Source organism: Portunus trituberculatus, chromosome 14, assembly GCF_017591435.1.
Source record: "Portunus trituberculatus isolate SZX2019 chromosome 14, ASM1759143v1, whole genome shotgun sequence".
Classification (NCBI taxonomy): domain Eukaryota; kingdom Metazoa; phylum Arthropoda; class Malacostraca; order Decapoda; family Portunidae; genus Portunus; species Portunus trituberculatus.
In genome coordinates this window covers 20,717,740-20,744,183 of record NC_059268.1, presented here as the reverse complement: position 1 = coordinate 20,744,183, position 26,444 = coordinate 20,717,740, and the positions used below count along the sequence as shown (strand labels likewise).

Genomic DNA, 26,444 nt, shown 5'->3' with positions numbered 1-26,444 from the left:
TCCCATCAGTGAATTAGAAGCAAGAAATAAACAAACTGAATACAAATAATAGAGCAAGAATAGATAAGCCTCTTACCCTTACACGTCTTGATTCTCACTTCTTAAATTTATTCACCTCCAGGGAGTGTTCCTGTGACGTCACTGGAGCACCGTTCAAAATTTACTTTCAGCCAATTACCTACCGCTAGTATTACAGTCTCTCTCTCTCTCTCTCTCTCTCTCTCTCTCTCTCTCTCTCTCTCTCTCTCTCTCTCTCTGTCTATCTTTTTATCTATCTATCTGTGTGTTTTATGTAAGGGTGGTTCTGGTCAAGGGATACAAAAAGGAAAGAATTAAAAGATGAACTAAATGTGCCAATCCCCAAGGAGCAGGTATTGGTGACGTGATAATTCATACCTCTTCATCTCTTCGTGACAGCAATTTACATTTCATTGATTTATTTTCATCGTGTCAATACCATTATACCCAGAGAAAGAAAGAGAGAGAGAGAGAGAGAGAGAGAGAGAGAGAGAGAGAGAGAGAGAGAGAGAATAGAAAGAGGCGCTTTGTTACAAGTTGCAGTGACTCACGGGAACTCGCACTCAGGGGCCTCGCGCTGCTCTCACTGCGTTGTGTGCCTGGCCAAGCTGCCTCCTCGCTGTGGCGTAACCAAACATTTCCCGCACAAAGAAGACTACTCGTATCTTTCCTGCGAATACCAAACTGTGGATCAAATAGAGACTAACACCCCGCCCCATATACGCATCTTCCTCCCAGCTATTATTATTATTTTTTTTATGTAAGAGAGAGCAACATAAAATGAAATAAAAGGCCCACTTAGTTACCAGTCCCTTTGTAGGTTCAAGAGTTAGCCAAAAAGAAGGGATAAATGTCTTGAAATCTTCCTCTTAAAATGAAATCAAGTCATAGAAAGTTGGAAATATAGAAGCAGGTAGGAAGTTCAAGATTTCTAGAGTTGCATTGGGTTATTTAAATTGGGGTAAGTTATTCTGACTTTATCTAGTGTAATCGTCTGGTCCTTGACAAATTAGATCCTGCCTTACTTTTGATCACTTATGGCGAGTGTATGCGATGTAAACAAACCTATAGGCTATAATCCTTTCACACCTGATAGACTCTAACTCACGCAAAGAGTACTGTACCTGGAGATAAGTAGTTTCATGTGACGATTTTTCAGTAGCTAAACGTCTGGTCCTTCTTGGCAAATTAGATCCTGCCTTACTTTTGTTCACGTTTGGCGATTTTATGTGATGTAAATAAACTTGCACTATAATCTGTTCGTACCTGATTGCTTCTAAGTCACGCCAACAGTAGCTGGAGATAAGGAGCTTCATGTGACAATTCTTCACTTGCTAATCGTCTAATTCTTCTTGACAAATTAGATCCTATCTTACTCTTGTTCACGTTTGGCGAGTTTATGTGATGTAAACAAACCTACACTATAATCTGTTCGCACCTGGTTGCTTCTAAGTCACGCCATCAGTACCTGGAGATAAGGAGCTTCTTGTGACAATTTTTCAGTAGCAGAGTAATATGAACGTAGTGCAGTGAATTATTAAACATTCACGGTGACCTATAACTTGCTTCAACTTTACCAGTGTAACTTTATACTTCGCGCTGGCTGATTGGTTAAGAGGTAAACAGAGAGACAAAGAACTCAACTTGGTGGAAAGCTGTCATTTCGTGTGTTTGTTTTACTGTGTGACTTGGGAGCTGAAAGAAGAGAAAGTAAGCATTTTCTATTCTTTCCATGCTTATTTATTTATTTACACGTATATATTTACACTTCTTAGTCAGTATCAAGTACTTACCTTATGTTTACAGTCACCTAATGCAGAAACTTACCAGGAAACAGTAATGACGAAGTGGTAGCGAGTAAACTTAGGTGTATTTGAGTTGCGACAGTGAGGAAGGTTCCTAGTATCAAGGTACAGCTGTTTCTTCCTACCTGCCCACCTTACCACTTCTTAGACTATTGACAGAGGCTTACCTGATCACCTCACTCTATCCCTGAGGTCTCGAGGGACTATTCCGTGCGTGAGATTAACCCCCTCCCTACTCTCTCCATTTCTCCACTCCCATCTTTCTCCCTTCTCTCTCTCTCTGTCGGTATTCATGTAAAGAGATAAATATACAGTCAAGGCCAAGAGGTGCTGCGTTGGTTTCTAGTATAGACAAGCTGAGAATATTACGTATTTCACCACTGGCTTATCTTCAGGAACACGTGCCCTCCCCCGTCCTCTCTTCCTTCCCTTAATAACCCTCAACGCAGTGTCCAGTGTTGTTATAGTGACGGAGGTGTAACGTGTTGTGTTGCTGAGATGGCAAGCAGCAGAGTCCACCATACTAACGTCCACTTTCTATGTTACTTTGCCCTCGTTTTCTTTGACACGTAGAGTAGAGTAAAGCACGTATGGGCTTGGTGTGTGTGTGTGTGTGTGTGTGTGTGTGTGTGTGTGTGTGTCACTAAAACTCTAACAAAGGCGCTTTCATAAATAGTCGTAGCATGACAAGCCAGATGTTACTGATATAAATAGAGACTGTGGTGTTGCTTAGATCAACAACACACACACCAAGAACTGACTGGCTGAATCAATGGCTAACCTGCTCTATAGGTGTGTGTGTGTGTGTGTGTGTGTGTGTGTGTGTGTGTGTGTGTGTGTGTGTGTGTGTGTGTGTGTGTGTGGGCCACTGATAAGCTGGACATAGCGGCCTTGTAGGTGAAGGGAAGAAGGGAATAGGGCATGGAGTGTAGTGGTGGGGGTGGGCGAGACTTTCTCCCCGGAACCTGCCACAGTAAGTGAAAGTAAAAAGTGCATTTTGGACACTGCAATACGGCGGGAACTGCTCCGTCGCTTCCCTCGGCTGCTGGATGAGAGACAGACCCACACACACGCACATACACAGACATACAGACAGATAGCCAGACAGACAGATACAAATTTCTGATTCAGATAGTTTATTGACCACAGAAAAATATACAAATACAGAAATTAAAAGAGAATGGTCCATATTACAGTAACAGACTCTTTAGAACTATGCAGACACTTTTGCCAGCCCATCTCCCTGTGTTTCGTTATTTCTCTCCACCTGGTTTGTTATCTGGTTTGTTCTGGTGAGTTGATCCCTCCAGCTTTCTCTCCTGAAGGTAACAACACGAGGGGAATATGTGCCTTACGTGTAGTGGACATGAACATACGTCTCTCTCTCTCTCTCTCTCTCTCTCTCTCTCTCTCTCTCTCTCTCTGCTTATTATGTGAGTTATATTTATGATACCGAGCGACGGACATACCTGCGTCTCCAGTGCTCCCTCCTAACTCAGATCAGGGGAAGACGAGAGCAAGGCAGGTGCTGGGCAGGGGAGGGGGAGAGCGTGGGTCACCGTCCCATGGGACGCAGCGGGTGGCGGGCGGCGGCAGCTGGAGGATGGCAGTGGAAAGTGTGGCCCTGTGGCTCCTCTTCATGGCCGGCGCGAAAGTGGCTAGCAGGTGATCTGTCTGTCGATACATTTTGAGGAATTAATGCTGTAGCTGTGATTACGTGATTCTCTCTCTCTCTCTCTCTCTCTCTCTCTCTCTCTCTCTCTCTCTCTCTCTCTCATACGTAGGTGGTCTTGATATGTATTACGGAGCGAACGTTCGTCACAGGCTTACGTTCAACAACTCGTACGTTCGCAACACAACAGGCAACAGCACACACGCCGTTGCCTCTATGGACGTGTGTGTGTGTGTGTGTGTGTGTGTGTGCAGTCCATACATAGCTAGGTGTTCACGTTCACGGAGGGAGCGCACAAGAGTAATTTTCTGTGTGTACTGCCAGACACTCTCCGCTGTTGCCATTCGCCTCGTACGCCTCCCCGTGAAATACTCTCAGTTTATCGTCATATTTCTCTCGCATTCAGGCCTTGTAATGGTTCACGGTGAGCTTGGTGTGCAGTTGCTGAGGGTACAGGAAATGAAATGGCGTCGAAACTTATTGGAATACGTGGTGGTCGTTCCCAGAAAATGTGGCGAGTGCCGGGAATATTGCGCGGTGTGGCAACTGTTCTCGTATCAGGTGGTCGTGTTGTGACACTCAGCTGTTTCAGTCAGTAGTCAGCTGATCGCCTCGTAGCTTTCGTCGGCGGAGCTGCGTCCATCCATACGGTGCATTTATCTCACTCGTACGCAGATTGTATACTGAGTACTGTGTATACGGTGCGTGAAGTGAAGAGAGAGGACTGCAGTGTGGCTGTAGTAGTCTGCTAAGTGCGCGGGAGAGCAGTGCCAGGCTACTGGAGACACGGTGTGTGAGTGCAGACGTGGCATGGTAGCAGACTGCCCGCAGAAAATATCATAGCTACCCTTGTTAGGAGCCTGTGATCAATATATATGACTAGTGAGTGGTGAATCAGGTCCGGCGAACAGTGGCAGGTGGTGGTGAGAGTGTGACGGATTTCCCCTTGTGTGTTTGCAGTGATAAGCGGCGTCTGTTCTTTATCTGGTTTAGCTCATCCAGCCACCATCACATGCAGGGGACTCGCTCCGTGACCTCGTGCGATCTGCATTTCCCTGATCGCCAGGGTTAACAGGTATCAGCAGCCTCGCCGCTGCAGAAGGTTCTAGGGACAGGAAGTTTGCCTAAGTGGGCTTCTACGGAAAAAAGGAACACTTAGATCAGGCTAAAGTGTGTAGGCGTGAAATAGTGTGCGTGTGTGTATGGTAGAGAGAGAGAGAGAGAGAGAGAGAGAGAGAGAGAGAGAGAGAGAGAGAGATCAGTAGACGTGTGAGGTGGTGCAGGAGGCGGCAGCACCAGCAGGCGACATACAGCCCACGCCTCGCTGCCGTCACCCTCACCCGACACGCACACCGCTCCTCCTCTCGTGGCTATTACGTCCTCCCACTCACGCCACCATCCTGCCATACGGTCATGAGGAAGCACCACACCGAGCAGGGATAGCATTCAGCGGAGGCAGGGGATGAAAGGTGTGGAGTGCGTGATAGGAAAAAGTGAAGGCCGGGTGCTCGTGGCAGCCGTGCCAGCAACGAGGGACGGGCGCCGCTGCTCGCAGATGACCCACTTTCTCGGCACAGTTCCTCATGCGGGCGGCAGACAACGGATCACGTACAGTTAGACAGGAGCCCCGTGCGTGACATATGGCCTCTCTCCTCAACATCTGCGCCTCAACAGGAGATGCTTCTTATCCACCCTTAGCTTAGTAAAGTAATGATGAATATGCACGAAACATGGAGGGGCGAGGCATTGGAATACTAGGTGTACATTCCTTGTCAGGGTCACTCTCACTGGTGGGCATGTCCCCCTACCCCCTACCCCCTCCCCGGGGACTCTCCTACCTCCCATAGGTGAAGTGATGGGATGATTAATTATACTCCAGGGAAGATGTGCTCAGTTAGGCGAGGCATGCAGTCTGTTGCCGCCGAGTGTTGGACGTGGTAACAAGGTGAATGTTATCAGGTTAATAGATTCTTTCGCCGCGCTTAGAGGGTAGCTATGATAACAGGTGACTTGATAACTCGTGCTGCTGAAATTGCTTTATTTCCGTCTGTTAAATACAACGTGTGTATCCTACAGAGCCAGCAAGTCTAATACAAAACTAGAACAAGGTCGTCCTCATAGTGAAATCTGTCCCGGTGTTTTAAATGAGTGGTGACGAGACTGATCACCAACACCAACAAACTACAGGTGGTGCCGGCACTGGTGCAGGCGACGGTCTGGACTCCTCGTGGTGAGAGTGTTGGATGACCCACCCAGACCACTGGCAGCCCACACCGGCCTCTGCCTGTAACATACTTTAGACTGACGGGCCTTGCAACAGTTGCTTTGTGTTGCGGCTTACAGTGACCACGCCTTCCGGACACAACCAAGGATAGTGGCTTTCCTCGTGGGACGCCCTTTCTCGCCGCCATCATCGTGACAACAAGCAGCCGCCATGGGCGTGCACAGAACAGAGGAGCCTGGAGGAGGGTTAGGGATATTGGAGGAGGAGGAAGAAGATGAAGATTTGGGCATGGGCAGGTTCTATCCTCATTACCCTCACCGCCAGGACTCAGGAGCCAGCAGTACCAACAGTGACGTCCTCAACAACAACCAGGTCGATGGAGGCAAAGGTAAATATAGGAGCGACTTTTCCTGTGTCTTAGTCTTTGTTAGCGAAGATGGTGGTGGTGGTAGTAGAGGGAGAGAACGTGTGGGGGGGAAGGGGGATGCTTTCTTGGGAAGACACCTGCGCATCTCACCTGCCGCTATACTTTGTTGGTGTTGGTGATGGTGGTGGTGATCAAGAAGAGTAGTCAAGGTGTGCTCTGATGGGGATTTACATATTTTGGCTTTGTTGTTATTGTGTGTGTTTGTTGTTCTTGATACTGTTGTCGTTACCATTATTTTTATTATCACCAATTATCTCTACCATCATCACCATCATCATTGTTTCTCCAGCCCCAATATCCCAAACATTGGTCTCGTGCAAAGTGAAAAGAACCATATGACATTTTTTAAGGGAAAGACGTCTGTGTTCACTATAATTATGATTATTATCACTAGTATCTCTACCATCATCAACATCACTATCACCGTCATTGTTTCTCCAGTCCCCAACATCCTAAACATTGGTCCCGTTCACAGTGAAAGGAACCATATGACACTTCTTTAACGGAAATGTGACGTCTGTGTTCACGTCAGCAGTGCAGGAAAAGCAGCTCTTGATGAAACACTGGCCGGGGTTGAGGGCCACCTGTAGGTTTCCGGAGAGTAATGGAGGGGAATGGGGGAGGGGTCATTCCCAGCAGGTGTGTGTTCCGTACGGTGGCAGCAGGTGTGTGGCCGCTGGTCTGACTCGAGGGGTGGGGGAGGGGGGCGTCCGTCAGCCTCTATCATCCACGCCAAATGTTCCCTCCCTGAGTCCATCTTTTGGTGAGCAGCTCTCTCTTTCTTCACGGCTGACGGATCCCCAGCCAGTACTTTCTCAACACTCAATAGCGACACGCCATGCTGAGTGAATGTAGATGGAATGGTGGTGTGAGGCGTGTGAATTGTACCTTTAATCTCTTCAGTACTGAGACGCATTTTTACCTTGATTTTTTGGGTATGATTATACGATTTTATTTGCATTAGGAAGGGTCCATGGAGGTCAGAAGATTAATGGCCAGAGTCTTTACTGTTTCAATCCCAACATATGTTTCTGAAAATGTACAAAATCGCCAAAATAGTAACCAGAATGAATATGAAAACGCTTCCTGGTACTGAGAAGATTAAATATCGTTGAGAGGAATGGCAAGTCGTAGTAACAGTATCATATAATCGCTAGCCCTCAACAGCAAAGCGAATGAGGATGAAATGGTGCTATGAGAAGCGTGAATTGTACTTTTAACATCTTGAAAGGGAACAGACGGGAATTGTGGGAGTAATAGCATCACGTAATCGCTAACAAGTAAGGCGTCTGTCATTTATGAGGAGAAGAGCAGCGTTATGTCTTGAGATACGAGTGGGCAAATCCTTGGCTTGTTCTGGCGGTGGAAAGTGTTCATGGCCACGGTCTCGCCTGCATCCGAGGCCTTTCCTACCTTGTTATCACTTCCTGCTTTGTCTTCCTCGACTTCCTTAACTTCCTGATTCTTGCGTGAACTGCAACCCGGCCTCACGCACACACACGCACACACACATACATACACACACATACACACACATACACTAACTAACTAACTAACTAAAGGGATGATATATGCCATGTTCAGAATCCTTGGAAAAAAATGGTGTACTGTTCGTAAAATGAGACGTAAGGAAGATGTACTGTACCAGGAGATTGCCAGTAGTCTCTCTCTCTCTCTCTCTCTCTCTCTCTCTCTCTCTCTCTCTCTCTCTCTCTCTCTCTCTCTCTCTCTCTCTCATACACATACTCACACTCACACCTGCCTTTTCTGCACGCAATTATCCGTCTCATGCGATAGGTTCCTTTACATTTGCGTCGTAGAATGCCTCTAAGATCTTTTCGCTTGTTTTGTGGCAGGAATTGAGCTTTTTTAGTGTATTTATTTCCTAGTCTCAGTGTATGTTAGGATGGCGTTGTAGTACAATCACACGAGTAGAGCTTAAGTATCGCCAAGGTCGTAGAGTGGATGCTGCAGTGAGGGCTTGTTTTTGTCCAGTACTCCCATCCAGAGTTCCTCGTGTGATGATGGATTTTATAATATTGTATTTTTTGACGATTCTCTTCAGTTTGTTTCGATTTTCTTTTTAGTTCAAGAAACTTCTAATTAACGTTCAACTTCTTATGTTTGTAGTTTTCATAGGTTGTTAAACATGTTATGGTTCACCACATTTCAATGAAACTGACCCTGTGTGCACAGCTTCCGTGTTGCTGCAGGTCCCTCGCAAACACTGTCATCTTGCCTCAAAACATTTATACTCAGCAGAGGAGCGCCATTCCTATCAAGACAAGACTTCACCACTGCTTTGTGTGAGCTTGCGGATAAAGAATGATGTTATTGTGCAAAGTAGTGACGGCGGCAGTGGTGGTGCGTGAGTTGGCATGGAGTCCTGAACATTGTCATTACAGCTGTGTGCCACCTCTCACCTTCTCAGCCCCGGTGAGGCCACGGTCCAAAGGAGTGACATCTTTTATATTTTGCTTGCATGTGCCACAAAAATGTGTTTCAGAATATCATGTATTAATGATGAACCGTTAGCGTGCGATAGATAGGATAAAGATCATGCCCTATATTATTCATTGTTATTTAATGATTTCTTGTGTTTTCTTCATTATTTAAACTCGGAGACTCCTCTCTGGAATATTCTCGATGAGACTGACCCTTGCCGCCGTCTGGTCTGGTCTGGTCTGAACGGGGGCGTCGCCCCGCGCTGCACAGCCGAGATGCACCTCGCCCCCTCGCCTCTGCTCGCCGATACTCCTTACACGTTGAAGATGTGGTGGTAATCCTTAAAGCCTCGCCCACCATGCCACCATGTGGCGCCCCTCGCCATCACACACCTGCTCCACCCCTCCCCCCACCCCAATCATTGACATATACACTACATTACACACACACACACACACACACACACATGTGTGTGTATATATATATATATATATATATATATATATATATATATATATATATATATATATATATATATATATATATATATACACACACACACACACACACACACACACACACACACACACATTTCACAAGTCACAAGTCCTCTCATCCACCACAGGCGGCACCACCCTCATCCCTTCTTATAACACACACCCACATTGTATATATATATATATATATATATATATATATATATATATATATATATATATATATATATATATATATATATATATGTGGGTGTGTGTGTTATAAGAAGGATGATGGTGTGCCGCCTGTGGTGGATGAGAGGACTTGTGACTTGTGAAATGTGTGTGTGTGTGTGTGTGTGTGTGTGTGTGTGTGTGTGTGTGTTTGTAAGGACGGGTTGAGGGTGGTGGTGCCGCCTGTGGTGGCTGAGGGGACTTGTGACCCCTCGACCTTCGCCGCCGGCCTGCCCTCGGCCTGCGAGGAAGACAGGCGGGTTCAGTGAACACAGACACACAGACACTCGGACAAACACACCCTGACACCTGCACAGCAGACCTGTGCGGCGCTTTAGATACATCGGTGGTGTTTCTTTATCTGTCTTCCGTCTTTCTATCAATAGATTTTCTTGCTGCATCAGTTTCCTAATGGTTTGTGATAACCGAATGCTGGAAGTCATGCACGGGGTCTTTGCCACGCCGCACCTGCTGGTGTGTCCGATATTTCCTGTCTCATCCTGACTTTGTGCAACCCTGTAGTCTGGATGTTGGTGCTGCTGCTGCTGCCGCCGCCGCCCGTGGACGCGTCGCGGGGAAATACCTCCCTATTGCGTCACAGGGAAGTTTGGCGATGGCTTAGGAGAGTGAACGCTCTCTCTCTCTCTCTCTCTCTCTCTCTCTCTCTCTCTCTCTCTCTCTCTCTCTCTCGCAGCAAGACCTCATAAAGTCAGGTGCTGAATGACCACGTCGCGGAGAAGCTAAAGTACTTACATGCTGCCTGGTGAGAGGCGGCTCGGGTGGGTGGTGGGTGGCTGCGGTGCAAGGCGAGGCAAGTGAGAGGTGCCATGACTAAAGAGATCACTGGGCTGGAAAGATTTCACCTGTTAGCAGAGCAGAACAATGGCAGGAGTTGCAGGTCTGCGTGGCACAAAGGAGGCGTCCATGTACTTAAGAGGTGGTGACAAAAAGAAATGCGAGACAGGCACTCAGCGATTCACACTTGTCTCGAGAGCTTCGTGTTGTCAGTCTGCCTGTCCGCCTTAAGGGGTTATCGGCCAGTCCCTCTGTGCTCCTCATTAAGGCATTCCCAGGTGCATACTCATATTGGGAATAGCAGCAGGTGGAAAGTAAATTCACCAAGGGAGGGATGGGGTGGGGTGGTGTTGAGTGGGGTGGCTGGTCTGTGTGCTGACTGTGCTCCACCAGGAAATGTCTCCCCTCCCTCTCTCCCTCCTCCGTTTCCCCAGCCGGCACCTAACCTCCACGCTGCTGGGGCTGATGTGGTGAGGGTCGCTCCATTTGCCTTCTAAGTGACCTGGGGATTCCTTGTCGCCATGAGAAACCCGAGTGAGGTTTGTGTTTACCTTCTCGCTGAATGGGTCTGAGGAGCGGGCAGGTGGCACAGGACAAGGAACGTTTATCGACTCAATAAAAGCTACAACAGAATTCTTAGCCTTTATGGGTGTTGGGAGGTAAAGATGAGAAACGAGTGATGGTGGTGGGCGCTGCTAACTCGTCAGCCTTGTAGGTGACGGATGGGCCGTGAGGTCCGCCTCCACAGCGGCAGGTGGCTGCCTCCCTGGTGACCCGTCTCTCCTGCCTGGCTGGTGTGTGTGTGTGTAGGAGCTTCCTGAAGTGTCGAGCTGGACGCTGCACGGCAAACATATGAGAGAGAGAGAGAGAGAGAGAGAGAGAGAGAGAGAGAGAGAGATATATATATATATATATATATATATATATATATATAGAGAGAGAGAGAGAGAGAGAGAGAGAGAGAGAGAGAGAGAGAGAGAGAGAGAGTAGAGCGCATAACTTGATTGGGAGGGAACCGAACATAACATCGGATTACAGATTCTCCGAAGAGAGTTGAGATGGGAGGCTGACTCAAGACAGTAGCAACACGCAGAGGAGTGAAGTGGTGGTCGCGGGTACAGAGTGTGAAGGAGCGGGAAGTATTAATGACGTCAGGAGTGTAACGTTAAGTAAGACGCCGCCTCTATTGACTGCGTACAAACCGCCCTCGTCATGCACAGGGAGTAGTAACCCGCCTGGCGAGGGCCGAGGGCCGAGGGGCGAGGGTTGGAGGGGGTGCAAATGTCGCCACTTTACAGCCACGACTCTGTGTTGGCCTGTTGCCTCCCCTCTCCTCCTGCTTCCTGGAAGGTTCACGTTCTCAAACTCCGGGAAGCCCGTGAGTGTGCGTCACTCAGCCAGCGCGACACAGCCTCGTGCAGGGGAGTGTGCGGGTATCCCAGGAAACGTTACACTTAATATCATTTCTAACATTGGTTGTCTTACATGATCGATATTGTCACGTCACTGAACTGCCAAGCTCGTGAATTTGGCGAGTTTCTTGTTACGCCACCAACACGCTTTTGTAAGCTCATATACTTACATATTATGGATGACGTTATATGATAATTGTCAGCATCAAGTAGAGCGTTGGTCAGATGTCAGTTCGCTGCATGGGGCAACGTTTGCACCGACTTGGATACGATGCAGGCTCGGCGTGTGAGGCCTGGTATGTTTATACATACATACGTCTCTCTCTCTCTCTCTCTCTCTCTCTCTCTCTCTCTCTCTCTCTCTCTCTCATGAAGAAGAAGAAGAAGAAGCAACGTTACGTATGGGATGGACAAGACATTTATGGTGTCTAAGTGCGTTTTAGAATGGGAAAATTAGTGTAGGAAATATGAACTCTGTAAGGTTATGCCTCATTTCAGCAAATTCTTTTTTTTCCCGGAATGTTTACTATGATGGAGTGTGAGGAGGGTCTGTGGCACATAGCTACTGGTCCTGGTTGAGCGTGGTGACGCGAACACACTGCAGGTGATGAGGAGTGCGGGGGAAGAACAGAATACTTTGCACGGCCTGGAGACCCTGAGCATGTTATGAAAGTCAAGCACAGTCTCCCCCACACCTGCGGGAGACCTTGACAACATTTTTTACTTAACAATAATGGTTTGAAGGTCTGATACTGGGAGCCCCATAAAGAAGTCATATTGTCAGAAGGCTGGTGTCATCAGTGTAGCAATGTTCCCTAACTATGAGGAGTGGGAGAAGATTAAGACAGCGCGTGACGAAAGGGTCTGGGCAACGGCCAGACTCTCTTGGCAGCGTCGGCAACACCATTCCTGAGAAACAACACTGATTCCGCCCCAGCGTTGTGGGAGCACGCTGTTTGGTAAGCAAGGAGACCAGCACACGTAGGCGGCGCTTCAACACTGACTGATGATTGTTTAAAACAATGAGTCTCGTAGTATTCTATATCAGGACTATCAGAAGTAGTTCGTAAAACCAAATAAGCCACGCCAGAACATATTATGATGTTTAACAAAAAAAGTTCCTCACACTTATAAAGTAATCTGGGTGTGTGCAACTACTACAGGACTTTTTGGTGGTGCATGCATCTGCCTCATATCGTGGGAGGGTGAAGGGGCTCGTCACCTTATTGTGCTGGCTGCTGCTGTTGCTGCTGCTGCTGCCGCTGCCTCCTGTCCTCGCCTCAAGGTCTGCCAGGATGAGTCACAATGTGATATTCTGTACTTTAGTATTCGCATGTTATCACATTTTATCACTTCTTCGTTACAGTCGATTCATTCCGTGTATCAAGAAATAGACAACAAAAAAAGTGCCACGTAATGCGAGGTGAAAGTTGTCACACCTCTGCTGCGTTGGGGGCATTTTCTGCAGTAGGAAGTGTTGTTATCGTACAGTGCTGGCAGAGAGAGGCAGAGAGAGGCAGGCTGGTGCTGGCCTGAAGCTAACAACACATCAATAGCGATATGGTTACTCCTTACTTCTTTTTATCGTGTATCTCATTGATCCATAGCATGACCTTACGCTGACTAACACGGTCATCACACACTCAAACACACACACGTAACCCCATATGGTATTACACCACATTCCTCATGGCAATCCATAAGTGGGTCAGTGGGGCAAGTATAAGACCTCTAGAAAACACTGTCAGCAAGCAAAAAGGTTCTTGTTGATAATAGAGAAATGGTTTGAAGTGCTTAAGTATGTTATCTTAGATGCCTCAAGCAAGGGCATGCATGTATACGAGTATGTCGTGTGGCGTGAAAGTAAGACTCCCATGCTGGTATTTATACTGTCTGAAATCCAACGTTCTAATCTGTGAATGAAGGAGAGAGGTAGTGAAGGTGAAGAGTGGCTAAAACCAGAGCACAAGGCGGAGAAAAAGGAAAGTGATAACCTCGAAGCGAAAGCAGCTACAGCGGCAGCAGCAGAAGGCAAGGGGCGGGGTGGGCCAAGTACTATCACCGCGGGACAACGGGTCTGATAGAGAAGGAAAAGGAAAGGGAATCTAGAGGGGAAGCACTGAATGACGTTAAGACGAATTGTAAAGAAAGAGTGAGGAGAGTTGGAGGCTACAAGGAGGAGAAAGTTTCCCCAGTGAAGCAAATGTTGTGGTTTTCAACACGCAACTAATGTGAGGCCGTGTCCACCTCGCTGCTCCTGCTGCTCCTATCACACACACACACGCACACACACACACACACACACACACACTCACACACACAGTGGCATGAGTTTTGTTGTAAAAGCTGTGTAGGTAAGAAAGGGTGAACCATCTCCCCTAAAGAGGTATGAGGGAAGTGCACGTCACGGCCGTCGCGCCCCCACACTCGCCGGCCTTCATGCCGCGGCTGTGTTGGTGCTGGTGCTGTTTCTGCTGCTGGTACTGGTGGGGGATAGGTACATCAAAACCTTCTGTTGCGGGAGAACACTAATGCGCTTATAATCAGCTTAGAAACAGCATTATATCCGCTGGAGCGTCAGGACTGTGATGATTATGGTAATACTTCCTTGAGACACGTATAGGTAAGCCATTCAGGTATCAGTGTGTCCTCGGGAATCACTGCCAGCACCGCCACCTCCCCTCAAGGACGTCCCTGGCTGTTCTTACCATACAGCTTTGGACAAAAACTTTAATTATCAGCCATATATTTTCTTGAAGCAAGGCCAAGGTGATGGAAGGATGAGCCGAGCCTGGTGCCTGCATAGTGGGTGTCGCTTGAGAACGCTAGATAGGAAGGAGCGATTAGGTACAATGCGAATACCAGCTGTGTGTGGATGGTGGCTTCTCTTCCTCCTGATGTATTTGGCTTTTGGTATGAACCCTTTCTGTTTTGTGATGATGGTCACAACGACGAAGATGGTGAAATAAATGTACTCGCCAGTGTCTTGCCAAAGCCTTTAAGTTCTGTGAAAAGAGTTCCATGCAACGAGGAGGGGAGGGAGTGGCGTCACCATGGTTGTGGTACTCTCCTGGAGTGAATGTTCCTGGCTGGTGCAGGTTTTCACAAGTATGAGAGGCGGCTGAGGTTGCGCAATACGCCCTTCACCTACTAACGCTCTTCCCTCACGTTTTTGTGGCGAATGGCATCGTACAGAATCGTCTGCAGCCCACTCACGCCCCAGGATGGTAATGTGGCAGTAATGTGGCTGCCAACTGTCTGGAAATGAGGATGTATCGTTAGTAGCTATTCCCTGTTTACCTTACAGCACAAGATTGCCTTTCACCTGTCTCGCAGGGATGGGTGGGGGCCTTGTTGCCACACTCCGTCTCGCCTCAGGTCCTTTGTGTGTGCGAGCTGGTTCCCGACGGTGCGGGGCCGCCGGCATGAGGACCCACGAGTCCAGGCAGTGCGTGCTCTGAGGAATCGTGCCACATTACTTCATCGAGGGTTCTAGTCCGAGGCGACCCTCTCTTCCTCCCTCCCCCCCTCCCTTGCCGTTCGCCTGACCTACTGGCCCAGTCTGACGCGCTGCCTCTCACCCGCCCCTTCCCACCCTCACACCCATCACTGCCTCGCTCGACCTCGCTCCCTCACCTGCATGAGGCTGCTCCACTTTGTTGCTAATCGCACGTATCTGATTGCCAACGGAGTGATTTTTTTTTCCTTTCAGCAATATCTGATCTGTTCTTCACAATCACAGTGAGGGAACTTGCCTATTCTCAGTGCCGTGCCACAGCCCGCCACCTCTCCATCACACAGGAATTTTAGACCTTTCCTTTCATGAGCCATTCCAGCCGCCACGCTACTTTCTCCTCGACTTTTACTCTCTGTAGTTTCTCTGTTTATCGTACCGTCGCCACCGTGCTCACCCAGCCAGTGCCAAGCCAGCTCCGCCTGCTGCTCTATGGCGATATGGCCCTGGCAAAACGCATACATTAACTAGATAAGCCACACTACGATAATGGGGACATGCTGTTGGCTTGTCGGATGTGCACCAGGAAATACCCTACTTTCAATACACTCTAGCGTGACAGCGTTGAATAGGGAGAACAAATCATGTACTGCATTGAGAAGAGAACATTAGACCATTACTTAATTTGAGTTTCCAATGGTTTACCTTATTTTGTGGTGACAATAACATGATATTCGAACATTATTGTAGTTGGAGGGATGGAGTATGAAAGCTTCTTAAACATTTCAAGGCATGAGGTTGGCAATAGCAGGTGTGATAGCGGCGCACTTTACTCTTGTTTAATGCAGGAGAGGTGAGTGCGAGAATATGTCAGGCGGAAAGTTTATGCATTTTAGGTGAAGAAGTTGTCAATATGTCGGCGATAGAAGGTGGTAGTGGTGCACGTCACTGCCGGTGGTGGAACAATGGAAAAGTGACGAGCAGGAGTGCAGTGACGAGTGGTGAGGTGCGAGCAGGGAGGGCGGCGCGGCACACCACCAAGTGCCGGGCCGCGGTGATCGCTACTCGAGACGTAATAGATGGTGACTTGCGTAGTGTGATCCCTTGCCGTCCTTCCTCCCCTCCCCCAGCCCAGACCCTTCCCGTGAACATTTATTACTCTCATTATCCAGAATCAGAATAAAAGTGAAGCATCAAGGCCTGCGTGGCGGCACAGGGGACGTGGCTGTGCATGGTTGTTGACCTACTTGTGTCTAGGCTGTTGATGTTCCACTTTACGTCATGACCTTTCCTTGTGGCGGCCGTATCGTCCTTGTGGAATCAGTTCGCTGCAGGCTACACAGGTGCGCGGCGTAAGGTGCAAGCCAGGTAGCTGATGTTATGTTGTTCTTCCACCGCCACCGCCGCCGCCGCCCCCCGCCAACACCTTCCGGCTCTCATCCTTGTCAATTATGTTTTCCTTTAATATTGCAAGGACCTTTTTATCCACTGCCTCCTAAGTGAAGAGGAGAGAATAAAATGCTACGCTGCTTCATTACGAATCACTCCTTTATGTAACAAGTAGCTTAGAGTGAAATAACCATCGAATATTCTTTTAACGTTTAATATTTTCTCACAAACATAAAATTGGAACTTACATAAGAGAGGAATTGGTCAAGGACATGAAAAAGGTGCCACTCCCAAGGGAAAGGTTAAAGGGATCATCCAAAAAATAGAAATGACCTCGATAGCCTTACGTGGCTGGTGAGTGGGTCATGTGTGGCGTCTTCCCGAGAGGCTGCACGCGAGGGACAAGATCATGACCCAAGGACGGCCGTTGGTGAAAGCCGGTGACGGTGTGCAGGAGGTGTGGGAGGCCTCGTCACTCCTTGCCTAACTCCACGCCACAGGTTTGCCGAAGCTCACCCCTCAGCCACGGTCCGCGGTCGTGAGTTTGGGGGGTTTAACAAGACCCTGGACTGCGGGTGAGGGGACGCGCAAGGTTACGAGGAAGGACATTTGTGAGTTGGCTTGATCGCTTACTCGTATCCGTGAGCTTCCCGAGGCTCGCTGCACCCTCTGTCGGGACTTGATTGAAATGGTACTTGATGGTACGTACTCTTTTAGGGTGTGAAGTTAGCTCTCTCTCTCTCTCTCTCTCTCTCTCTCTCTCTCTCTCTCTCTCTCTCTCTCTCTCTCTCTCCCCAAGAGTGCAGAGAACGCGTGCCTCTTTGCCACCAATACATTCCTCACACCTGTCATGCAACAATGCGGCGCCGGAGAAGTGCAGCTCTGGGCAGATCGAGTGTTTCACGGCAGCTTCCTGCAACAAGTACTCCTACTTAGTCGTTTTGTTCCCACATTTTGTCCACTAAATCATCCACTTCCTTTATTTATTGTGTTAATGGAGAAAAAGTTAATAATGAATATATTTATTGCTGATTATGAAAATAACTACGAAGGGAAGTAGTACGTGGTGACAACCTTGGCAACGCCAGACCTTTCCAGCAGCGAGCGTGTGAAAAACACCCTGGATGTGGCGGCTGGGACCCTCCCTAATGTGGGGAGGCGACGGTGGAGCTGCGGTGGTGGTGTTGGCGCGGCGGCCTTGATTGGGACCAGCCCAGCACGTGCTCCCTCCTCGGTCATGCAGTGGCCTCCGCTGCCCCCACTGCCACAGCCGTCGTCACCACCATAACATGCCACCCGTGTTGCTGCCTTATCACATGGCTATCTTTGTTTCTCACGATGATCACAAACATATCTACTCAGTATCGTCAGCTTGGCACGTCTGTCGTGCCGGCCTAAAAATATCTTTTTGATAGTAAGACTGGCAATGTGTGAAGGTGAGCAACACCTGTGGCGGGAGGTGCCGACGGTCGCCTGCTCGTGGAAGCCGCATCGCTTCAAGGTGTCAATAGTACGAAGAGGAGGTCGTTGGTGCGTGTGGAGGCTTGGAAGAGCAATGAATGCGCTATTAATACTCTGCCACAGCAAGGGCTCTTAAGAGGGTAGTAGCTAGGAAGTTGCACTAGTGAGAGGCACGCCGCCTGATTGACCCTCCAGCTGACCTCCCCGTTAGCCGGCAGGTCACCACGGTAAATCCACCAAAACCGCTACTCCAGTGCACTTCCTTCCAGGCTCACCGCACCTCAGTCTGGTGCTCCTCGCGTGACTGGAAGCTCCGGCCAATGTCATCTCATCAATAAAGTTACCAATCAATGCACAACAGGATTTCTTTTCCTGACATTCCTCATATAGTAGATACAGGTAGTGTAAGTCAAAGATTCCCGAGAGTGACATGGGAGAACACTTGAGCAGCTGTGGTGGCGGCGTCAGTCCGAGGCAGGACGCCACTTCACCCAGGCACCAGCTGCGAATAATTGCTGCACAAACCCTCATGTCCGAGCACACACACACACACACACACACACACACACACACACACACACACACACACACACACACACACACACACACACACTAATTGGCACTTACCGATATGACTGATATGTATAAAAAAAATGCATTAAAACAGCAGCAATGAATCAAGGAAAGTACATATGACACTCTATGCACTTGTTCCTCAGTTGAATCATTGGTGTGCACGTGTAACGCCAGCAAGTCACACACGCGGAACTGCTGAGAACTAACAAGCCGTCTTAAAGGTCAATATTTCTCCCTGAGTACTGGTGATGTTGTGCACGTCCACCACCACACCAAAACACGCTACATACAGACACACCTTCGTCCTCCCTCCCTCACACACACACACACACACACACACACACACACACACACACACACACACACACACACATACACACACACACACACGCTAGTGCTAATGAAGGAGGGACGGTACAGGGAGCAGGGCAAAGTTAAGTTGATTTGAGGTGTTATCTGTCATGATGCTTTTGATAAGTGTGTGTGTGTGTGTGTGTGTGTGTGTGTGTGTGTGTGTGTGTGTGTGTGTGTGTGTGTGTGTTTGTGTGTGTGTGTCTTTGTGTGTGTTTCTGACACGTGTAACCACATTAATATATTAGGATTCGTGTGTGTGTGTGTGTGTGTGTGTGTGTGTGTGTGTGTGTGTGTGTGCTGGCGCGTGTGTGCCGGACGGGCAGACTCTTGCCACACTTAATATATCAAGAGCAAGAACCAGAGCCTTAAATAAAACAACCAAACCCAAACACTGACAGCACTAGTAACACGACCACCACCACCACCACCACCACCAAAACAAGAAGTGAATACATAAAGCAGAGAATCACCAAGGGAAGACCCGATGCCTCAAACTAATAATATTACACATATCACGCGTGTGCCTTACAAAGGTTGGCCAAAGATCGCATAGCTCCGGACGAAGGCAGCGGGGAAGGTGTGTCTTGGGAGGCGACCAAGAGTTTGAAGGTTGAGGAAGGAGGAACTGCGGGCCAGCTTGACGGTGCCTCGTGTCCTAAGATCGCCTCCTGCTATTACCTATTGATTGGTATTACTTATGCACGATGTACCACCACGACAAACAGCTCTCTCTCTCTCTCTCTCTCTCTCTCTCTCTCTCTCTCTCTCTCTCTCTCTCTCTCTCTCTCTCTCTCTCTCTCTCTCCTCCTTCAGTAATCGTGATGAGAATACAAAAGAAAGAAAGAAACGGGCAAGAAAAGGATGAGACATTTGTTGGTATTAATGCTAGGTGGCGGATGGATGAGGGGAGGAGCGGCAGGCAGGCAAGCAGGCAGGTAGCAGCAGTGGCGGTGCATGTCACCACAGCGGTGGGTGTTGGGGGAGGTTGTCCTTGATATTAACCTACTTCCCGCTCTCCGTCCTTCTTGTCTTTGTTTGCTTCGATTAATCTGTCTCGCAACAGTGTCCCATGCCAGCCGTCTCGTCATTACAACTAAAAGTCCTAAGCGCCACGAACGCTCAGGAATCTGGATGAGTTCTTGTCGCTCTCGGTCAAGACAGGATGTAAAGTTTACGTGCTGAATTCCCCTCCCATACAAGTAATGGCCTTTCAGGAAGCGGAAATGCCTAGCGCACAGGGAGCAATGTTGAGGGTAACGTTTCTCAGTGAATCCTGCAAGCTGTTCATTGGCATGCACGCTGGTTATTCTGACGGGGGAAAAACTTTGAGGATCTTCAGCGGGTAGGGACTCCCCCCGACTTATGATGAGGACTCACCCTTCCTCCGCCACCTCATGACCAGAGCGTAGGAGATGCAGAATACCAAGGGGTCGGGAAAGTGGGTCAAGAATTCAGTACGATCGAGGTCGCCTTGTCACAAGCCAGAACGCGAACCCTGATGGCAGAGTGCACGCGATGTACCCCGTAACAAAAGATCCCTATGTATCCAAGCTCCCACAAACCCCATTAAGTTTTCATCGTTTTACACTAGTCATGAATATACTTATAGAGAAAGTAACGGCTGAAATGCTCCACCGCACATTCAGGAAAGAGTGCAATAAGTAATGTGTGGCAGTGATACACAAGTTGTGGGGAATGTTTGTTGGTGAGGGTTTGAGTGGTGGTAGTATGGGAAGATGACCTAGTAAAACACCTGCTGATACAGACGCCAAACAAGGACACCAACCTCCTTTCCTTTGTGCGATTGGTGTCCTCTTGTCATTTTGTATGTATGAGTATCAAGGAGAACTTAACATATTTTCGTTCTGGATTTACTCTTGTGATTAGAAATTGTATATGGTGTACGAGAGAGGTTAGATTAATCAAATATGTATTACACTCATTCGTATATTAGGTGTTGTAGTGGTGATCTTTGTGTTGAGTGTCATTGTGTATGTTTGAGTATCAAGAACTTAACATATATTCGTTCTATATTTACTCTTGTGACTAGAAAGTGTATATGGCGTACGAGAGAGGTTAGATTAATCAAATATATATTACACTCATTCGTATGTTAGTTGTTAGAGTGGTGATCTTTGTGTTGAGTAAGGCAGCATCATTGCCAGGCTCGCGGCGACGCACGGGCTTCTCACCCACGCCCCCCCCAGCCTCACAAAAGCTGCTCTTCATCGCCCGCGCCTCTCACACGCGCCGCCCCAGACTACGCCGCCTCTTACGTATTTGTGTGCTTTGTTGTCTTGGGTGCTGACCAGACTTAAAATGTCATTGTGTGCCGCGGGACAAAGACGATAGTGATGTTATGATGATGTTTTCAAATGTTCTTGTTGTTCTTGCTATCATTTTTTATGCTATTGTTGTTTTGTGGCACTATTACTATTACTACTACTATTTCTACTACAGATAGTAATAATAGTAATGATAATAATTGCAATATTTAATAAAAATAGCTTTCAACAGCATTAACAGGAGTTGTAACCTCATTAGTAGTAGTAATAGTAGTTTTAGTAATAAGATGTAACAGGTCTGAATATTAAAACGTTGTTCTCTTTTCAGTTAACCTTACGGGGAAGGGCCGCGTGGATATGGCTCACTTCGAACTGCTCAAAGTTTTAGGGACCGGAGGTAAGACACCGCTATTTTTTCCTTGCTTTATTTTTCCCTGTTGTTGTTGTTGTAGAGGAAGTCGCGGTATGCTGGCAGATGTCCAGTGACCTCCGCTACCTACCACTCCTGATGTCATCCTGGCAACAGCTGGCATGAAGTTTCCTTGTTACGTTGAGTTCTCTTTGTCTAGGCTTTTTGCGCTATCATTTCGCCACTCTTGTTCACTCTTTTGTGCCGGATTACTTTGTTAACACATTCTATTTGATTGGTCACTTTTCTTCTTGCTAGGTTGCCTCTATTATTCGTGTGTGTGTGTGTGTGTGTGTGGGTGGGTGGGTGGGTGGCATGGTGGATTTATTTGTTGCTTCTTAGAACGGTTCTTGTAGTAAGTATTAATAACTGCTCAGACACAAAGATAGTATTCCCCAAAGTGAACGCGCTTCCGCCAGCACCGAGCAGTCACCTACGCACCGGGTGAAGGCCGTCAGCGTGCGTCTTGGCGGAAATTCAAATACGTATTTCCCTGTCACCTCTTCATATCAGGGAAAAAGAAGCGATAGACTATTAACTTGTTCCAAGGAAAAGGCTAACTTCCGGAGAAAAGTGAGCTTTCCCGTGAGGTGGTCTTCCTGGAAAGTGTCTGATGGGAGCAGCCCGGCGGCCGGCATCCTGGCGGTGCTATGTCAGGCCTTGCCCAGTATTGACGTTCTTCCTCTGGGAAACAGGACAGTAGGTAGGACTTATTTATAATAATGTAATGAGGTTTACTTAGGAATGATTTCGTTATAATCATTTACCACTGACTATCATACTGTGATAATGTAACGTTATCAGTGGCAAAGCTCGGGCAGGGCAGCACGGTAAGCTACACCGCGAGACTGTCATGTAATGGAACCACTTATTGAAATATCATTCTTACTAAACTATTTTCAAACGAAACGTAGTCAAATATACATACGTGTGTACTGGATAACATAGATACACGTATAATACAGTACATACGTATATCAACAAAGGATTCCCATACTTGATCCTGTCATTAGCTCTGTTCCCTATACCACGCCACCCAAGCAAAGTTGGCCCAAACAGAAAGCAGTTTCATCTCCACTCCTCGCTCGCCGTCTTGCCCATTCTTCTGGAAATATGTGTCGTATTTTCCCCAACATTTTTCCCACTGAGTAACTCTCACCAAATGGGATGTAGCGTTTCCTTTCCACACTCCGTGAGTCAGATATCAGACAACAATACGTAGAAACTTAATGAGTAAATTAAGTGTTGGTTCACATAGGATTAAGTTGTCTTGCATTGACAATCCGACCACATGAAACATGCATAAAAATACAAGGCTTAATGGATTATTGGAATTGTTGCGCGAGTTGTTCTTGTAAAAGGGATATACGTAGCGGTGAATTACGTTAGATAAGACCTGTTATCATGTTTATAATTTGTAGTTAATATGCACATAACGCAGCATTTCCATTACCTACTGATAAGAAGCGCGAGGCCCACACAGATATCAGTTTGCAGAGTCGCGCAACTTTAGCATAACTGCGCATAACTAGTACTGCTTGTGAACACAGGAAAAAACAAAGTCATAAGGATTTTTTTTCTATATGTGAATGAGTAGAGAGAGAGAGAGAGAGAGAGACCAAAATTTTTGTGGTTGTAGTATCAACTTTCGAATAGACATATAGATAGATAGATATAGAGTTATAGACAGTCAGCTAGATAGATAATTGATACACTGTGCCTTGTAATATAATGTAGGAAGTTTGCATTCACTATCAGAAAACAGGTTAACTTACAGCAACTTCCACGTCCAGTCTACTTAAACCTGATGGCTCCTTGTAGTTTTCCTTATATTCTTATGTTAAGTTAAAGCAAAATTCAACTCTTCACCTTTTGTTTTGTTAAGGCAAGGTTCTTCTCTCCTCAGCTTATGGCAAAGTGTTTCTGGTACGGAAGATATCAGGGAAGGATGCTGGGAAGTTATATGCCATGAAGGTTCTGAAGAAAGCGACCATCGTACAGAAGAAGAAGACAACAGAGCACACCAAGACAGAGAGGCAGGTGCTGGAGGCAGTGCGGCAGAGTCCCTTCCTGGTCACCCTTCACTATGCCTTCCAAACTGATGCCAAACTCCATCTTATCCTTGGTTAGTGTTACCATGTATTGTGTGTTTGTATTTCCCTTCTCTCATGGTGAAATTCTCATCTTCAGCCAGTGTTCCTATATTGTGTCTAAGGAGGGAATGAATCATTAAAGTGTTCAAGTTGAATATGTTCTGATTTTTGTGTTTTCTCTCTCTCTCTCTCTCATGGTGAATATATTTTTTTATCTTTTTATCTCTTGTGTTCCTGTTCAGACTATGTCAGCGGAGGAGAACTGTTCACTCACCTTTACCAGAGAGAAAGGTTCCGTGAGGATGAAGTCCGTCTCTACATTGGTGAAGTCATCCTTGCCCTTGAACATTTGCACAAAGTAAGTGACATTAATGACTTCACACTATGTACCATTGGGAAGAACTCCAATCTGGTATAAGAAGATGCTTGAAAAAAAAGAGAAAAGAAAATTGGTAAACTATTTTGAGAATATAGAGAAGTTTAATCCTCAGGTAAAAAAAATACTAGTATCTACAGAATATGCAGCACTGTTTTGAATCTTTGGTTTAAAGAGTGACTTTCATTGCAGCTTGGTATCATCTATCGAGACATCAAGCTTGAAAACATCCTCCTGGACTCAGATGGCCACATAGTTTTGACAGACTTTGGCCTCAGCAAGGACTTCCTCTCCCATGAAACGGAACACAGAGCATACTCCTTCTGTGGCACAATTGAGTACATGGCCCCTGAGGTGGTGCAGGGTGGAGCACATGGCCACGACCAGGCTGTGGACTGGTGGAGTGTGGGAGTGTTAACGTATGAACTGTTAACTGGAGCCTCGCCTTTCACGGTGGAAGGAGAAAAGAACAACCAGCAGGAGATTTCAAGGTAATGGTCTGCACTGTAATAACGTTTGGTTGAAGAATAAAGGTATAGGATGTGATAGCTCAGTAAATATCAGGTTAAATATACCTTCACTATTTGAACATTATTAAAACTTATTTATAATTTTTTGGTATTATTAAACTGGATGGTAAGTTCTAATGGAATGTTTTCTCTTCAGACGAATCCTGAAAACACAGCCACCTTTGCCCAATGATCTATCACCTGAGGTCAGAGACTTAATTTCAAGACTCCTTGTGAAAGACCCTCGCCAGCGGTTAGGAGGAGGGCCACAGGATGCACTAGAGATTAAGCAACATGTATTTTTTAAGGTTTGTACTGAGGCTGCTCACTAAATACATATGTAGTACAAATTTAGCAGCAATATGGGTGATATGAACTGATTAACTAATTGATGGCTAAGTGGTTTGTAATATGCAAGTTTTAGATGCATTTAGAAACAAATTGATGTGGTTTGATTGTAATAAGTGGTAATTTCTTTTTCCTAACAGAAACTGAATTGGGATGACCTTGCTCAAAAGAAAGTACCTGCTCCCTTTGTACCAAGAATCAGTAATGAGTTAGATGTTAGTAATTTTTCTGAAGAGTTCACTGCAATGATACCACAGGATTCTCCAGCAATTGTTCCTCCAGATGTTGAGAAAATGTTCAACGTAAGTACCCAAAATAAGACTCAATTGTATATGTATGAATGTATGTATGTTTGTATGTGTTTTTATGAGTGTGTACTCTTTCAAATATGGGATCATTGCTTCATTATTTCAGGGCTACTCCTAGTTTGCTCCGTCAATTCTCTTCATCGAGTATATGTATGACTGTACGTATGCTTGTATGTGTTTTTATGAGCATGTGTACTTTCAAATGTGGTACCATTGCTTTTTGTCATTTCAGGGCTACTCTTACGTTGCTCCATCAATTCTCTTCACCGACAATGTCATCAGTGACAGTCTCTTCAAGATGTCACCAGACAGAAGACCTTCCACAACTAACCTGTTGGCTTGTAGCTTTAAGGTTAGTACTCAATTTTTACTATTTAGCTGGTTTAATCGCTAGTATTAATTCTTCTCTGTTAAGCCTTTGATTCCTGTTTGATTAAGTGTGAATTATATTTGTGTCCATACTTTTATATATACTTCCTCATTTAATCACTAAACTACTTGTGATAAAATAAATATATGAAGTAACTTATGGACGTCCTTTTTCAGGATTCCCCATTTTTCCAACAATATGAACTGGATTTCCAAGATAACATACTTGGAGATGGCAGCTTCAGTGTCTGTCGGGAGTGCATACAAAAGTCAACCGGCCAACACTTTGCTGTCAAGATAGTGTCAAGAAGATTAGACTGCCAACAAGAAATCAATTTACTCCGGGCTTGCCAAGGACATTCCAATATTGTCAACCTCCATGAAGTTTTCCATGATGAGGTGAGCATCTGTTTAGGATTTTCATCATTGGAAACTGTATTATTTGTCGTAAACTTCTTTTATATATGCTGATACTATTCCTCTCCCATACAAACAGCTTTCCTCACCTATTTACAATTTTAATCACTCACATATTCATTTTATTTGGATTTGGCAGTGACATAAGTAAGAATCAGTATAAGATCATATTATTTTCTTTTCCTTGCATTTAATCATAGTTTGCCTGTGTCTCATTTATGTTGCTTTCACAGGCACACACCTACATTGTGATGGAGCTCCTTGGAGGTGGGGAATTGCTTCAGAGGATCAGAAAACATGAGAGGTTCACAGAGGCTAAGGCTTCAGTTATCATGAGGAGCTTGGTGTCAGCAGTCCACTACATGCACAGAAAAGGCATCGTTCACAGAGACCTAAAGCCAGAGGTAAAGAGTTAGGATAGAGGGAGGGAATGTGTTGGAAAGTAAGGGAATAGGAGAGGAGGAAGGAATATGTTGGAAAGTACAGGAGTGGGAAAGAAGAAAGTTGGAACAGTGGTTGGCATTGAGAACAGACAGAAGATAAAAGAAAGGATGAGAGAATAGAAAGAAGATTGGTATGACCCTTATA

At 46.5% G+C, this 26,444-nt stretch overlaps 1 protein-coding gene and 2 long non-coding RNA genes across 9 annotated transcripts in view; 2 read left to right on the top strand and 1 right to left on the bottom strand.

Annotated features, from left to right (window-relative positions):
- The window catches only part of LOC123503815 (ribosomal protein S6 kinase alpha-5-like), a 59,739-nt gene that overhangs the window by 31,269 nt on the left and 2,026 nt on the right, over positions 1-26,444 (top strand). For 4 of the 7 annotated variants that reach the window (XM_045253864.1, XM_045253863.1, XM_045253862.1 and 1 more), the window contains 9 exons: positions 21,356-21,424; positions 23,343-23,561; positions 23,772-23,887; positions 24,098-24,396; positions 24,572-24,722; positions 24,903-25,064; positions 25,303-25,422; positions 25,617-25,838; positions 26,090-26,260. In XM_045253864.1, the coding sequence (XP_045109799.1) occupies positions 21,385-21,424; positions 23,343-23,561; positions 23,772-23,887; positions 24,098-24,396; positions 24,572-24,722; positions 24,903-25,064; positions 25,303-25,422; positions 25,617-25,838; positions 26,090-26,260 (1,500 nt within the window). In that variant the 5' untranslated portion in view covers positions 21,356-21,384. Of the gene's footprint in view, positions 1-3,995; positions 4,197-5,571; positions 6,108-21,355; positions 21,425-23,342; positions 23,562-23,771; positions 23,888-24,097; positions 24,397-24,571; positions 24,723-24,902; positions 25,065-25,302; positions 25,423-25,616; positions 25,839-26,089; positions 26,261-26,444 lie in introns of those variants that run through there. The other 3 variants (XM_045253861.1, XM_045253858.1, XM_045253859.1) reach the window with 3 other exon arrangements.
- On the bottom strand, positions 2,943-3,787 carry LOC123503823. Its single transcript, XR_006674616.1, has 3 exons — positions 3,654-3,787; positions 3,293-3,497; positions 2,943-3,142 (listed from the first exon to the last, which is right to left on the bottom strand). It is a non-coding gene; the product is annotated as an uncharacterized LOC123503823 (long non-coding RNA).
- Positions 11,036-18,169, top strand: LOC123503824. The gene is made up of 2 exons (XR_006674617.1): positions 11,036-17,273; positions 17,450-18,169. It is a non-coding gene; the product is annotated as an uncharacterized LOC123503824 (long non-coding RNA).